This window comes from Neodiprion fabricii, chromosome 3 (genome assembly GCF_021155785.1).
Source record: "Neodiprion fabricii isolate iyNeoFabr1 chromosome 3, iyNeoFabr1.1, whole genome shotgun sequence".
Taxonomy (NCBI): domain Eukaryota; kingdom Metazoa; phylum Arthropoda; class Insecta; order Hymenoptera; family Diprionidae; genus Neodiprion; species Neodiprion fabricii.
Window position 1 is genome coordinate 1,939,810 of NC_060241.1, and position 14,690 is coordinate 1,954,499.

The 14,690-nt window shown below is 39.0% G+C and overlaps 2 protein-coding genes across 4 annotated transcripts in view; one reads left to right on the plus strand and one right to left on the minus strand.

Annotated features, from left to right (window-relative positions):
- Positions 1–3,541: 3,541 nt before the first annotated feature.
- On the plus strand, positions 3,542–8,266 carry LOC124177218 (ubiquitin carboxyl-terminal hydrolase 45). 2 transcript variants are annotated; one of them, XM_046559364.1, is made up of 13 exons: positions 3,542–3,963; positions 4,348–4,487; positions 4,577–4,767; positions 4,882–5,062; positions 5,150–5,317; positions 5,388–5,609; positions 5,690–5,952; positions 6,039–6,241; positions 6,321–6,951; positions 7,040–7,316; positions 7,417–7,680; positions 7,757–7,941; positions 8,029–8,266. In XM_046559364.1, the coding sequence occupies exons 1-13, from the start codon at positions 3,879–3,881 to the stop codon at positions 8,099–8,101; spliced, it is 2,883 nt and encodes a 960-aa protein (XP_046415320.1). In that variant the 5' UTR covers positions 3,542–3,878; the 3' UTR covers positions 8,102–8,266. The 2 variants fall into 2 exon arrangements, with proteins under 2 accessions (XP_046415320.1, XP_046415319.1); XM_046559363.1 differs by having other exon boundaries at positions 3,543–3,963; positions 6,318–6,951.
- Positions 8,267–9,486: 1,220 nt separating this feature from the next.
- LOC124177219 (probable ribonuclease ZC3H12D) overlaps positions 9,487–14,690 on the minus strand; it is a 34,045-nt gene continuing 28,841 nt past the window's right edge. For both annotated transcript variants that reach the window (XM_046559365.1, XM_046559366.1), the window contains exons 3-7: positions 13,715–14,180; positions 13,124–13,409; positions 12,619–12,955; positions 12,236–12,509; positions 9,487–12,143 (exon numbers count right to left, since the gene is read on the minus strand). In XM_046559365.1, the coding sequence (XP_046415321.1) occupies positions 11,792–12,143; positions 12,236–12,509; positions 12,619–12,955; positions 13,124–13,409; positions 13,715–14,180 (1,715 nt within the window). In that variant the 3' untranslated portion in view covers positions 9,487–11,791. The remainder of the gene's footprint in view (positions 12,144–12,235; positions 12,510–12,618; positions 12,956–13,123; positions 13,410–13,714; positions 14,181–14,690) is intronic.

Genomic DNA, 14,690 nt, shown 5'->3' on the forward strand with positions numbered 1-14,690 from the left:
CCATTCATCAACCGTTGCTTCGGACGAGTTGAACAACTCCTTGCAGGGAGCATGTGTGTTAAGGATGAACATACGTGTGGCAGGTACACCGAGAGACCCGAGTCATAGGCAGGTATCCACTTGTATAAGTCCCAGGAGAGGATAGCTGGGCGGGTGATCGCGGAGACCGAAGGTGGCCGATTCACCCCGGGACCTTACAGAGATTCTTCACTTCCGGAGATTTATAAGATTACAAATTTAGCGAAAGCCGAATTTCGAATACACTGCACACTCTGTTAAAAATTATGAAAAATTTACTACACTTTTACTGTACAAAAGAGTTGTCAATTTGCGAAATCAGGCTGCAAATTTACAAATTCGGTACAGCGACGCAAATCATTTTGATTTTACTAAAATTAATAGGACGAACACACAAAAAGTAATTTGGATTTACTAAATTTTGTAGTAAATTTATTTCATTTCTAAATTAAATGAATGGCAAATTCACTGTTCTGTGTCCGAATAAAACTTCCAATACGGTGTAGGAACTTCCATACAGGAATTTTTAACAGTATACACTCCGTGCTCACCTGGCTATCACCCACACAAATGTTGTAACTGTGTACAGTCTTCCGATGAGGCGTGAATCAGAAAGCTGAACGGTGAGCCAAACTAGAGATGCGAGATTTCCGGGAGAGAGTAGATTGCAGCCTCACGCAATCACATCGACGTGAATCAACGGGTGTCTCTTTTTCCCAAACTCGCGCTGCATCCGGTTTCAAAATTCCTATCATCTCTTCATCCGGGCTGTAATATTCATGGCGAGAACGATTATTTATTTATTTATTTATTTATTTATTTATTTAATTATTTATTTATTTATTTTCAAATACGGGCAGAGCCCAATTACACGGTCGACGAAAATCAACGACCAAATTTTTTTTAACAGAGAGACTGAGCGAATAATTTTTAATGGAAATAGGTGCTCACTTAGAGATTATACGAACCAATTATTACAATAATACAAATAAAATAAAAATAAGAATAAACCACGAGGTTAATATTATAGTTCGTCTGAAATTGTAATAATTTTTTATAGAAAATTGTAGACATTTATAATTTTTTAAATTTCCTACGATTTTCGAATATTTCCCACACTTATCAACCAACTGAACTTTATCGTAGTTTCGCATAGAAATTATTTTCATCAGGGATGGTTAAATATTTACCGAGTTTCACCGCGTGTAATTTTCGTCTTTAATCTTATTATCATGGTTTGCGGAGAAAATCACCGAGTATAAATATAACGGTAATCGTCTTATAATACGTTGAATATAGAATTAAAGTGAACAAAGGTGCTATTACTGTTAATGTATAACTGATATCATACTGAAATTTTTACGCGGTTAAGAATGATTGAATTTCCGATCCTTGCTAGTCATGGGAAAGTGTAAAAGGAGTCAAAATTTTTCCGCCTCCTCCGGAAAGATTAAAGCAGGTATAAAAAGAACCCTGATTTCTGACCTCACGTCACCCTCGGCTTTCAGCTCGCTCCGTGGATCCGCCGTAATTTTGACTGCATCGGTATAGCAATATCTGTGTGGAATGCACCTCGTCTTTCACACAGGTATTCCTTCGGACCGTTTCGGGCTCTTGGATAACAACGGCAGTAGGAAAAAAACCCGTATTCTGACCTGCGCGAAGAAAAAGAATTATAAGAAGATCCCATCGCCGTCATGTTAGCGCAGGTGTTAATTATAAGAAAAGCAAACGCGTGACCGTAAGCGTTACGCGATTTCATTAGCTTCGATGTAATTTATTAGTAATTAGCCAGCCGGAGCTGTAAATGCTATCCCCTTGAACGTCCTGCGAATTTACTGCGTTATGCCTAATACCTAGGTTTGATCAAGAGATCTATATAATCGATACTAGGGTAAATCCTAGTTTTGTTAATTTTTTACGAAAAAAAGAAACGTCAAATCAATAAAAAATAACGAATTACCGTGGCCTAGATTATTCTACTGCAGACCGAAGAGAGAACCACAACGGTTGTATTTATTTTAAACCGACTTTTTGTTTATCGATTTCTCAAAATAATCACGCACTGGCTGAACCTGTATGGCTAAACACCAATAACCTAAAATACAGTTTATCGTGTATGCGATATTCGTTAACATGTACATATATATAGGTATGAAAGTCCAGAGTGAACCGAGAATCCGATACGGTTTCTTATACGATAGTGTTATTATATTCTATAAAAGAGATTAATTATTAAGCTGCTCTTCGGATACAGGCGTCAATCCAATTGCGAATCATCACCGTGACGTTTGAAATTATGATAACGAGTGTGTATCTATACGCAGGGTCGTTTTCATTCACACATTGTTAGGCACTGCAATTTGCGCGCGAAATAGAGCGAAATAAAACACCTCCCTGCACACCTACTCGCGAGTCGTAAACGGTATGAGAGTTTCACATTCGCGTAATCCTGGATGAGATTCTATACTACGATTCCGTCTGCTTAGCTATCACTTGCAAGTTTTTAAGAGGAAAAGATCAAAAATCAAAAAAATCACAATTATTTCCACACTTCGCAGAAATTATTTGAATCGTTCAATCGCTAGGATTAATGTTTTTAAACCCCCATTTTTCCAAAAGTTTCGACACTTTGAAAAACGCTTTGAAAAAATCTAATAGAAAACCATTTGCATTCTTACCGCAGACACAACAGCGTGAATACACTTGTACACACTTCATGAAAGTAAACCGCACAAAATTATAAACTGACAAGATTAGATCGGTTCTCCATGCGATACGACAAACGCGTGGATATTGAAATAACGAAAGTGCTTGATCTTTACTCAATAAACATTTTCACAGTCTTTAATCAACATTATTATCTGAACCATCTTACTGAAAAATATATCTTCCGAGATTTGTTGATGCGACGGTGTGATCATAGCTTACGGTTACATCTACAAAAATCTTACGCAGCCAAATACATTCATTACGCGGGCCTCTATCGCATGCTTAGCGAACTTAATGATTATTATTGGTTTCCGATGTTGCTGACAAGTCGGTAAGTCTGTAATCATGGGCTTGGGGTTACCATTAAACAGACCAGGTAACTCGGAAGGCAACACAACCGGAATTATGTTCAATTCAATAACCGTCCGATGTTCTGTAATAGATTCTTATGAGATTCTTAAAGAACGTTCAAGCGCGAGAAATTCCAGTCGACGTCATAGAGATAATAATAGATAGAGTGGGCACGAGAATAGTACAGATGAAAAGAGCTATGAGATCGAGGTACCCCCCATAAATACTTACTATTACTTTTTTTCGGGAGCATAAAAAGAATGAGATTACTTTTTAGTCAATAATTTGCATTTTCACTATCCTTGTTTGCATGCGTATACGCATGTCGTGCACCTTTCCACTTAATCTTGCCAACTCTATTATCATCTCTGTGGCAGACACACCAAGTTCCGCGAACGAGGATGACCGTCATCACTAAGTCCGTGGTCATCACGTTCTTCAGTCATCGTCATCACTAGAGATTCATAGTTCATGCTCAGTCAGCCCATGCCAAAGTCAGAAGCCGTAACTGCCATGAGGTTGAAATAGTAAAATTAACGATTTACTTAGCGAAATTTCAATTCCCGCGAGTAATGTTCGAGCGTAAACTGACAGGTGTAAAAAATTCGATAATCCTTCGTAATACGGTTGGCTTTCACGTGTGAAAGCGACGTCAAAAGTTCGTACATTGTACATCCGTACCGTCATGATAGCATGACAATTCATGCACGCAGCAATAAGTCACTACGTATAGAAGCACGAGCATTTCGACGGACGTTAATCACTCGATTAAATTAGGGTAAATTCTAGCAATAGAAATGGGAAAAAGACGCAACCGTCAGCCGGATGTGTCCGAGGAAAACGCCGGGGAATCCACAGAATCGTGCGAAGACACCAGCACAGGTTTGCGGCTAATTTTTTTATAGTCATCTCCAAGACCTAGATAACGAGATACCGTAATTCTTTGTCCCTCTCCAGTTTGTTCATGTCTTAAATTTCTGTCTGCGCGATCAGCAGTCTTTGTTGACTGATCAAATATTCTTTACTTTGCGGACCGCTTTGAATTTTATTCTATAATTTTCATATCGCATACCACCCCTAGTGTCCAATTTATATATATCCAATACGATGCAGCTTTGAGAATATTATCACGGTACAAGTTTCTTTGTTCAGATATTACGACGTAATATAGCACAAAGACAACAAGAATAACCACAAAACCGTATCGGCTTCGATTACTTCCTTGGTACAATCCTTTTGGCAAAAGTTTATAAGTCACTTTTACAGGAGCGAAGTCATGCCCGCATATTGCAAAGGCGATAGATTTATCCAAAGTGAAGAAGGCTTTGAAAGTTACCGGAATCGCCAAGGAGTGTGCGGAATGTGTTAAAGCCGGAGGACCGATTGTCCTGGACGATGAAGAAGCGGTAATTTTTTTAAGAAATAACAGAGTACTAATTTTACTGAAAATTTGAAAGCTCTGAAAGTATTCTAAGCAAGAAAAATTATTGTTTAGTACGAACCCCTCATTCCAATTCTTTGGATCTGTTTGAAATGCGGTAGCCAGGGATGTGGCAGAGGGCAAAGACAGCACGCACTTCAACATTTCAAAACTCCTCGAAGCGATTGTCATTGCCTAACTTTAGATACTCATAGATGGAGTCTTTGGTGTTATGAATGCGAAAATGAAGTCAGTGCAGACTCGAGGTGATTTATACTGTACATGAAAATATATTTTAAGATATTTTTAGCTTTCAAGTCTTGTGAGAACGACACTGAAATCCCTGATTTTTACCCTCGGATTTGAACATGCAATTTTAGAAAGAAACTTTTGGAATTAGTTGAGTTCGTAAAGAAACAAGCAAACTCTGCTGTACCCCTACCTACACCACCTTTACCAGTAATCGAGCTAGAATACAATGTGAATAGAAGTAGCAAAGAGGCCAAGGATTTAGACAACAAGAAAAAAACTACGATCCCTATGAATTTATCCAGAGTAAAGGTGGGCTATTCTTCTTTTTTATACTTTTGGCCTGACCTTGGCCGTAAATTTCATTCGTATTTAACAATGTTTTTTTCGTTATTCCAGGGGTTGACTAATTTAGGTAATACTTGTTTTCTCAATGCGGTTATGCAGTGTCTGGCTCAAACACCGTACCTCGTCAAAGTTTTAAAGGATTTACGAGTACCTGGCCAGAAGTTTGTCCTCCCTGGTGGAAAATTCAAGCCATCCGCCAATGCCGAAGAAGTTGAATTGGTATACAACATATCTCGATAAATTAACGCGCATTTCATTTTTGAATATACTAAGCACATTCTTTTTTCAGCCTGAAATCGAAGGTACTCTTGACGGATGGGGTACGATTACTTCGATCCTCCATGAAACTTTGACGGACATGCAGTCGTCTGAAGGGTCAGACGTCTACACGCCTTCGCTACTTTTGAAAGCAATAGCTTCCAGGCTGCCACAATTCAGTGGTGGAGATCAGCATGATTCTCACGAATTATTAAGGCATCTATTAGAATTAGTACAAAAAGAGGATTTGAGGGTAAATAATTTGAATAAAACTTCATAGTACATTATTAATTGATCTTGGTTAGTAATTACTAATTACAATCATTCTTGCAGAGATACCAGTCAATAATTTTGAACCAAGTTGGTTTGAGTGGAAAAACTAACCCGCAGGGTGTGGAGGAAAATTTAAAGTCTCGTATAAAGTTCTACGGAAACCAAGCTTGTGCCAGATTATTAGGTCCAGAACGAGTTTTCAGAGGAGTATTAGTATCTACGCTGGAATGCTTAGAATGTCACCATTCGTCTCATCGTACAGAGCCGTTCCTCGACCTGAGTCTCCCTGTTATGGCAGACAAACCGCAACCACCCATTCTAAAGTAAAAAATTTACACTTTGCCGCAATCAAAAGATCCATGCTCGAACTTATTTGATTGATCTGACAAAACTGATGCTGATTTCTTAGGAGGAAAAACAGCGGTTTGGAAGATACGTTTGATCTTATGGGGAACAACACCACTAATGTACCGTCAAAACACCAGTTGAAAAAAGAACGATTAGCTGCCATGAAGCATCGCAGGAATAGAAGAAACAATCTTGCTAATGGGGATTCTCTGCCTAATCAAAATAGTATAACTGAAGAAAATCAGGAAAAAAAATCCGAAAGTGGTTAGTACACCTTGCCGATTGGATGCAGAGACTTCTGCTTGGGTGAAAATTGAATGATGTAAGGATTTGTTTTTAGAAGAAAGTGATGCGGATGTGGAAGATAACATAGAGTCCGAAGCCGTTTCGCGACCCGAAGTCGGAGAGTCTGGCTATAGTTCAGAGAAACCATCCACAATGACTAGCCCAATGTCTCCGGGTGGTTCAATGCCTGCCAATAATCAAAATGATGACATCGTAGCTACAAACGATTTGTCGACTGGAAGTAGCATCACTTTGCCAAGCTCGGCCGATAATTCAACAGATTCGTCAAATTTGAAATATAATGATTATATTAATACGCAGCAAACTCCAAGTCCTACCATCGATTTGATACCACTTAACTACCCTGCCGAATCGTCTAGCTCCGAAATAATTAATACGGCCGTGACAGAGAGTCCGGCTAGTCCCGATAAGGAAAATCCGTCAGGTACCTCAAATTGGCCAATTACGAGCTTGTCGCTCAACAATTCGCTCACGGTCAATTCGGACTTGACGAGCCCAGAAGGGCCCACAGTCAGCCCCTTGAGTACCTCCATTACGTCCAAGGACAGTCCCACTAGCCCTGCCTCTAGTGCTTTCCAGAGCTCCTGCATGGATAAAATAGAGAGGCCAATGTCCAGCTTGGATGTAATAAGACCGGAAACAGAAGAGAGAAAAGAAAGTTCTCCCAGGTATACTGCTGATATGTTTCAATAATTTTGCGCAGGACTTGAACTGATTACTTACTACTTCATTCGTTTCAATGTATTTTCAACGCAGTAAAAGCACCAGTGATTTGGACGCAAACATTTACCAGAAACCTCAAAAACGTACTGGCATGAAGAAGGACCGTACAAATGGGAACGGCGTCGATGATGTTATCTCAGGTTTATCTAGACTTGGAATGCACAGTAATGGTTATCAATCTCCTTCTCGCTACCCAAGCGAGGATGGAGAATGTTCCGTCCAATCCTGTCTAAACCAATTCACAGCATTGGAGCTTATGAGTGGTAACAACAAGGTGGGATGTGAAGCTTGTACCGAGAGAGAGAACAAGGTAAATAAACATTAATTTACGACTACTGCAAGATTATAACGTCCATAGAAAATTTCCAAACAATCGATTGTCGTTACTGGATTTGAAATATTATTAACAGGGAAAGCAGGGAAAGATGGTATGCTGTCCTAGCACGAAGCAGTATCTAATTTCAAAAGCACCTGCGGTACTCATTTTGCACCTAAAAAGGTTTCAAATGCAAAGAGTTGTATTCCGCAAGGTAACGAAGCATGTAGCTTTTCCACCTATGTTGGACTTGGCTCCAGTATGTAGGGGTTACAGCGGCCCTCGATTATACGCATTGTACGGTGTTGTAGAGCACAGCGGAACGTTGCATGGCGGTCACTACGTTGCTTACGTCAAGGTGAGCATTTGCGCTTTGTGTCAGAATGATATCTTTTCACATATGCATATACTTTAAAAAAAATTTATTCCCATAGTCGAGACAACCTTTAGGCCCTAACGATCCCCGATGGTCGTTTTTACCGGACAAAGACACTCAAGACACGGACGATGGGTCGGCAAATATTAATTCAAATGATTCCGAAGGTGAAGAGGCAGCTGCCATTTTCCCCTCGACTTGCGAACCTCCCCCTGGTCGTTGGTACTTCGTTTCCGATTCGAGGTATGAAATTCTGTATGTTTTTAAATTCTTTTTCATTGCTAAATTAACGCGAAATACCGATATCATACTATATTCTCATGATTTCAGAGTAATGGAAGTGGACGAGACAAGAGTTCTCCAGAGTCAAGCGTATTTGTTGTTCTACGAAAGAATTCTATGAACAAATATCTATCGCTGCGTGTAATAATACTGTAGAAACTGAGGCGGGTAAGAAAACATAGAAAAAAAGGTATGACAGGTGGCTGTAGAACTGTAAATGATTTTTCAGAAGAATATGCATTTGAGAAGAAGATATTAGATTTTTAAAACTTGTATGTAACTGTTAGAAAAAAAAAAAAAAGATTTTGTTCGAATTGGGAAAGTATATCATATTAGCATTGATGATATAATTTAGCAACTAATGCTCGATTTGTTTCGCTCAAATCCCAGTGCCTGCATGAGAATGGGAAAAAATATTTTGTTTTAGTTAATATTTATAAACATCTTATTTAGTAATTATTTGCGTATACATCTCGTGTATTGCCACTTATTAGGATTCGTGAAGTTTCGGAAGTATCTAGTTTTCCACACTTTGCGATTCGCAATTGCAGGCCAAGATGGTGATGAATCACTCGCGGTACTGAACTTTACGCATTTTGTGAATAAGTTCAGAGCATTTTTTCATGTTTGTAATCATTTAAGACTTTAACTTAGCGTATTTGTAAACGTGAAACATGATTTTTTTTCTCGTCTTTTATGTCTATTCACGTTTTACTTTGGAAATATTTGTAAACTTAAATGTTGTTATATCAGCGATTTTGCGTAGTTATATTATATTATATAAGACATTATAGTGGATACACTCATTCTTGACTCAAAATAAATATCATTGCTGTGTAATATCTCTCCTAGCTATTTGCAATTAATTTATACCTTGAACTATAATTATAATATTCATAAATTTCGATAACAAGTCACTTTTAAATATAACTTTAAATAGAAAAACATTTATTTCACAATCCATCTGGAATAATAACATTGATACAAATTTCTTATACACATATATATGTATATGTGTGTATATATATTATATTATATATATGAATGTATGTATATACTATATATATAATATATATATAATATTTATATAATATTAACATAATAATGGATAATTATTGTAACTTGTATCCGCCAAACATTCCTCACACAATCATTTTTATTGTAATTCAAGAAATGTGGTTACTGCCATGTATATTATTATTATTACTGTGATTTTTTTTTGCCTCGTCTCAACATCGTAGTCTCGACGAACAAGTAATTAATTTAAACAAAAAAAATCTTTTCCTGGTTTCTGTTTATTTTCTCTATTATACTAATATTATACAACTTGTTAAATTTAACGTACTTGAAGAAACGTACTTTTCTAAAAAAAATTTCTTTAATTCTCAATTATCCGTCCGCAATACATAGTATTGCATTTCAATGCTTGCTACACATGCATATACATGCTTCTATTAGTATTCATATGTTATAAAACATTGAATTCTTGTCATTTTTTTTTTTTTATGAGGCGCGCCTCTACACAGATCCCGTTCACATCAAGCTTTCCTTATCTTCGCGCGGTTTATTATTCGTTTAGCACAAAGGTTTATAGCATTGTAACATTTATGTTCTCTCGTTCACTCCGTTTAAAAATTGAAAGTAATCCTTAAGTACTCGCCTTCGAAAATTTAGACTCCGAATTAGCAAACGAGGTAACTGCATTGGCCATGGAAATATATCTACCGAGAAAACGAAAAATTGAATGCCTGACAGAAAATCGGTATTCTCGATAGTAAAAATAATAAATTGATATCTCTTCAAATTTGCCGTGTAACCAGAATTGTAAAAAACTATGCTTTTCTTTGCCTGATCAAAACGATGAAATTTGTCTTCCGATTTTAATTTTAGAAATTCCTCAACTTTTTTTTATTCCTCAACAAATATTAATCAATGTATAGTAGATCAATATATGAAGTGAAGAAGTGGCAACCAATTATAAGGATGCAAAATGGAACTTAAAATGTTGCAAAACATGTCTATCTATTTATCCATTCTTAACGAATAGTCAGTAGTGCGTTCGCGCATTTGTGGATGACGATTGTGCAAACCATTGTAGGCTTTCATAAATTCACAGCCGCTAATGTGCCCGAACGATACGTTACTTTTCATATTCACATCTTAGAACTATTAATTAAAATACGTATACAGATATATATACACATGTATATGAATCTAATATAGTATAAAAACTGTCTCTATTGTTCCTCAGCATTCCTCAAATGATCTTGATAATTCTATTCACGGGACTAACAGTCGCGATCTATCGTATCACGGAGTAACTTCAATTCGTAAGATGGATAACTTTTTTTTCAAAAATAAGGCAAAGATCTAATAACAATTATGTCAAGATTCCATTTAAGAAGAGCTAGATAATCCATTTCGAGGTAAGACGGGAATTGAGAGACTCAATGTGAGTCGCATGACGCCCACCACTCCCCCCCTAACAAATTTAATAATAATAATAATAATAATAAGTGCATAATTAGATCCTAACAATTGTTCTTAATATATAAAAATGCTTTTTTTTTTGTTTGTTATAATGCCCCATTCTGCGAGCTGTAAATGAGATTACCATCTATTTTAAAAACACGCAGCAGATATATGTATACATATTATACATATACGTATAAAACCACTCTCCACTACAAAGTTAGCCATAGAAAGCTAACCTAGGGAGGGTGAATAAAAAATCATGTATTATGATAGTAAAATTATAATGTACAACATAAATAAATTACGGTATTCTATATCAAACACCCGCTCCTTCCTCATAACGAGTACTCAAACACAAAAAAAAAATGTAGTATACTCGCAAGAGATTTAGTTTGATCTTCCGCGTAAATCAAATCTGTACGTATTATAATATCTAAATCTAGGTAGGTATTACATATGATGTAAATCGTAAATAAAAAGCGATTAGCTTTGATTTCAAAGACAAATTCACTCCTCCAACAAAGCGAACATTTTGTAAACGAAACTGTGCGAAGCAGCCCCCCCCCATCCCTCCCCCATTCAAAAACAAAATATATAATACTTTGCTTGAAAATATCTTTGTCTACATTGTACGATAAGATTATAATTTTTTTTCCCTCATTTTTCTATATATTATGCTTAAAAGCAAAATGGAGCGGACATACTTTATTATTTTCATTTTTGTATTTTTTTTTTTTTAATTATTTTGTTAGTAATCGCAAGGCAGGGTTCCAGCCCGCCGTTCAAAGCGCGGTAACATTTTATTCGTATCGAAGACACAGAGTAGCAAACAATCATAGTGTTATGACCATTACTGATATCAACGTGATTTTGTAAAGTTATCATGAAATCACGAGTGACTCGGTTGTTCCACTACCCGTGCAACATCGCATACAAAACGTCACAAAATTTGTCCGTCTAACTATCGGCCGGCCAAAATAAATACGCTCTTGTGCTTATCTCAACACACACACATGCTCGCACAACGATATCAACAGACATAAAGGTGTAGTTAATCGCGTAGAGTATTGAGGAACGGAGTAGTATGTAATATGGATAAACTCAGTGTGCTGTTATAAATGAACAACGAAACTTCGTCAGCATAATTTGAACTCGAGTTCGTCGCCCTGATAATGATGATATGCAAAATCGATAAACATTTTTCCAATTGAATTTAATATAACAACAACGACATTTTCCAACAAAAATCGGTCTCAATTCTCTCCGTCTAAAATTTTACTCCTCTGCATTACCAGGGCCAAATATCGTTGTGGTGCATGAACAGCCTGGGCGTTTTTTAAGGTTTAGGAAACATGGCCAATATAGCGGCGCATATTTGTTGAGGATCTGTCTCGTGCGGATGTAAAGCCATTGCGGCCTGCACTTGTTCCTCAGGGAAAATATTCGCCAGATGATAATGGAGGCGACGTCTCGCGTCGTGAGTTTGAGCGCCCCAAGAGGCGCGAATTGCGGGTGCCGCCGTTGGTGGTGACGGAAGAAGATTCAGCTGCGGATCAGAGGCTCCCAAACGCTGGGCTCGCGAACCGGCCGCTGGATGATTGGTCCCGTGTGGCGGCCAAGCTCGATACGAGTCCGGAGCCGACGCGATGCGCGTCACGTGCTGATGATGGTGCTCGGGATGCTCCCAGCTGTGGAAACCCCGTTGTTCAAGTACCGGCGTAGGACAAAGGGCGTAGCAAGCACGGCTGTACTTGCGAAATCAATGAAATCAGTGACTTACCTCATCGATACCGGGTACGGAGTTTCGCTGCTAGCGTGCCTGGTCAGCGGTCTGTGCTGTTGCATCACGGTCTGTTGTTGAAGAGTTTGGTGAGACTGATGCGGCTGTTGTGGTTGTTGCTGCTGGGGGTATCTTCTCAGTTGATAGAGTCTCGGGTCGCAAGCTGGATTCAGCGTCAATTGACGCTGCAATTTTCTGTGCATATTAGCGGGTTCAGGATCAGCGTTCGCGACGCGAGGACCGGGCGCTGCCCATCCAACCTGAGACGGATATCCTGAAAGAATTTATAGGGGGGAATTTAACACTCATCCGAATTCAATTTGTAAGTGACCATGAATTGCTGAACTGCTTTTTTTCATCAATAAACGTATCGTCGTTGATACCTTGAGGATTTTGTGCGCCAGTTATCTGTTGAGGGTAATTAGTTGGATTTAGCGCGTTCCCATCGGCGGTGACATTTTCAACGGATCTGCTTTTCGGGACGGACGAAAACGACGAGGTAGACTGTACAGACGAGACGGCCGATCTTGCTTTGCAGAGTGGCTGGTGCTGAGTTAAGCCGGAAGCCAAGGTAGACGGAGGTAGAGGAAGGCTTAGACTAGGTCCGCGAGCTTGAAGGTGACGCTGAGCATGTTCGACGAGCCGTTCGGTAACGGATTTGTGCGGATGCGGACCGCGTTCTGGATGGCGAAATTTGCACTTATTGCCGTAAGTGCATTTCTGTGTAACAAAGAGATATTGATTAATTCATTCATACTGAGTTTTTATTGCCCATAGTTGAACAGAAGGTGCAGCTTGAAACAAGAGATCAGTGAAATTCAATTGCTTGTAACGTGAAAACAGTAATTTTTTTTTCTTTTTTAACGGAAAGAGCCAACTCTCTCTAACCTTTGCGTAGGGGCAGGGAGGCGCAGGATCGGCTCTCCTGGGTCCTATTCTCAAAAAGTTGTCCAATGTCGGTCCGCTCCTGCCGAGCGGGTCGTCGGGCGGCATGAATCTATCGTTGACGAAACTATACATCAGTATCCTCTCCTCAACGACTTTTCTAAATTCCGGACTCTCCTGAGCGAGATCTCTATAATTATCGTTGCTGACGACAATCCCGTCAAGCTCTGCGGCCAGACGAAGAATGTATCGATCGTCGTAACAAACCATCCGTTTACCTCCCACAAGTCTGAAGAAATAAAAATCGTTCGCATCATTCATTCTCCCGCACAATCATTACATGAGGGGTAGAGAATGCGAGTGGTGCAAATCAGATTGACCTAATTTTTCAGGACAGAGAATTTTGCACTCGCGATTAAGAGCTATTCTGGTGTCAGGAAAATTTTATTACTCGGCTTTGTTCGATGACCGAAAAGACAAGTTCAAAATTACTGTTACCGAAATATTAGATTTAGTCCTAAGTGGCTTAGACACACCACTAACATTCTGAAAGCCTGCATTATGTATAACGTATACAATTGCAATTGAACAAACCTCGAGGGTGTGAAAACGAGTAATCTATCCCTCTCCAACTCGCCGAGTATTTCCTGATCGGCGATAGGATTATCGGGTCTGGATGCTTCCTTGCGCCACTTTGGTACAAATACCGTGATTTCCCTGTGTCCCCTGTTCCTGAACCAATCAACGCATATCTTGATCCCTCGGCAGGAGAATATCTCCTTATTGCCGTGGCTCATAGCGACGTTACTGCCGTCGATAACGACCGGTCGTAGAACCGGTGACTGGGGTTGCGTAACATCGTCGACGGTCAATTCGGCGTCCAAAAGGAGGTCCGACTCGTCGGCGGTGTCTGCTAGCTTCGGCGAGCTCGCCCCGAGCTTTATAAGCTCCGCTAGAAGCTCGTTTTGACCCGGATCCGGGCCGAGCTTCTGGAGTGCTGCCTGGACCAGACGCTCCGTGTATCCGAGCTTCAGCGCGAACTCGACTCTGGCCGTGTACCCTGAAAATAAATAAATAATCAGTCTCTTCTATCGTAAACGCCATAACAAAGTAACGTTTCCCAAGGATACCTATTTTTGCGGAATCTCATTTTTTTTTTTTTTTACTTTTCATCACCTTAGGCGATGTGGGAAGATTATTGATTTCGGTAGAAATCTCAATCTTGAAATTCTCAAATCTCTAGAATACGAAAAACAGGTTTCTTGAAAAATGTCGCTCTATCAGTCTGTCCGATCAACTCTCGCGATGATCTCGGAAACAGCTCGATGAAAAAACTTGAAACTTACAGGATCTTACAATCGAATTATGGGCATCAAATATCGCCATGTCCCGTTCAATTTAAACTTCCGGTTCCACCGGAAGTAAATGAATTTTCAATGTTTTACCGACAAACATACTTTTTCTAAATAAACAATCCATGTTCTTTCCAATTTGTATGTATAAATATATTTATGATGATATTGGTGACGAAAAGTATTGCAAAAAAAACTGTTTTTCCCTCTTGTTGCCA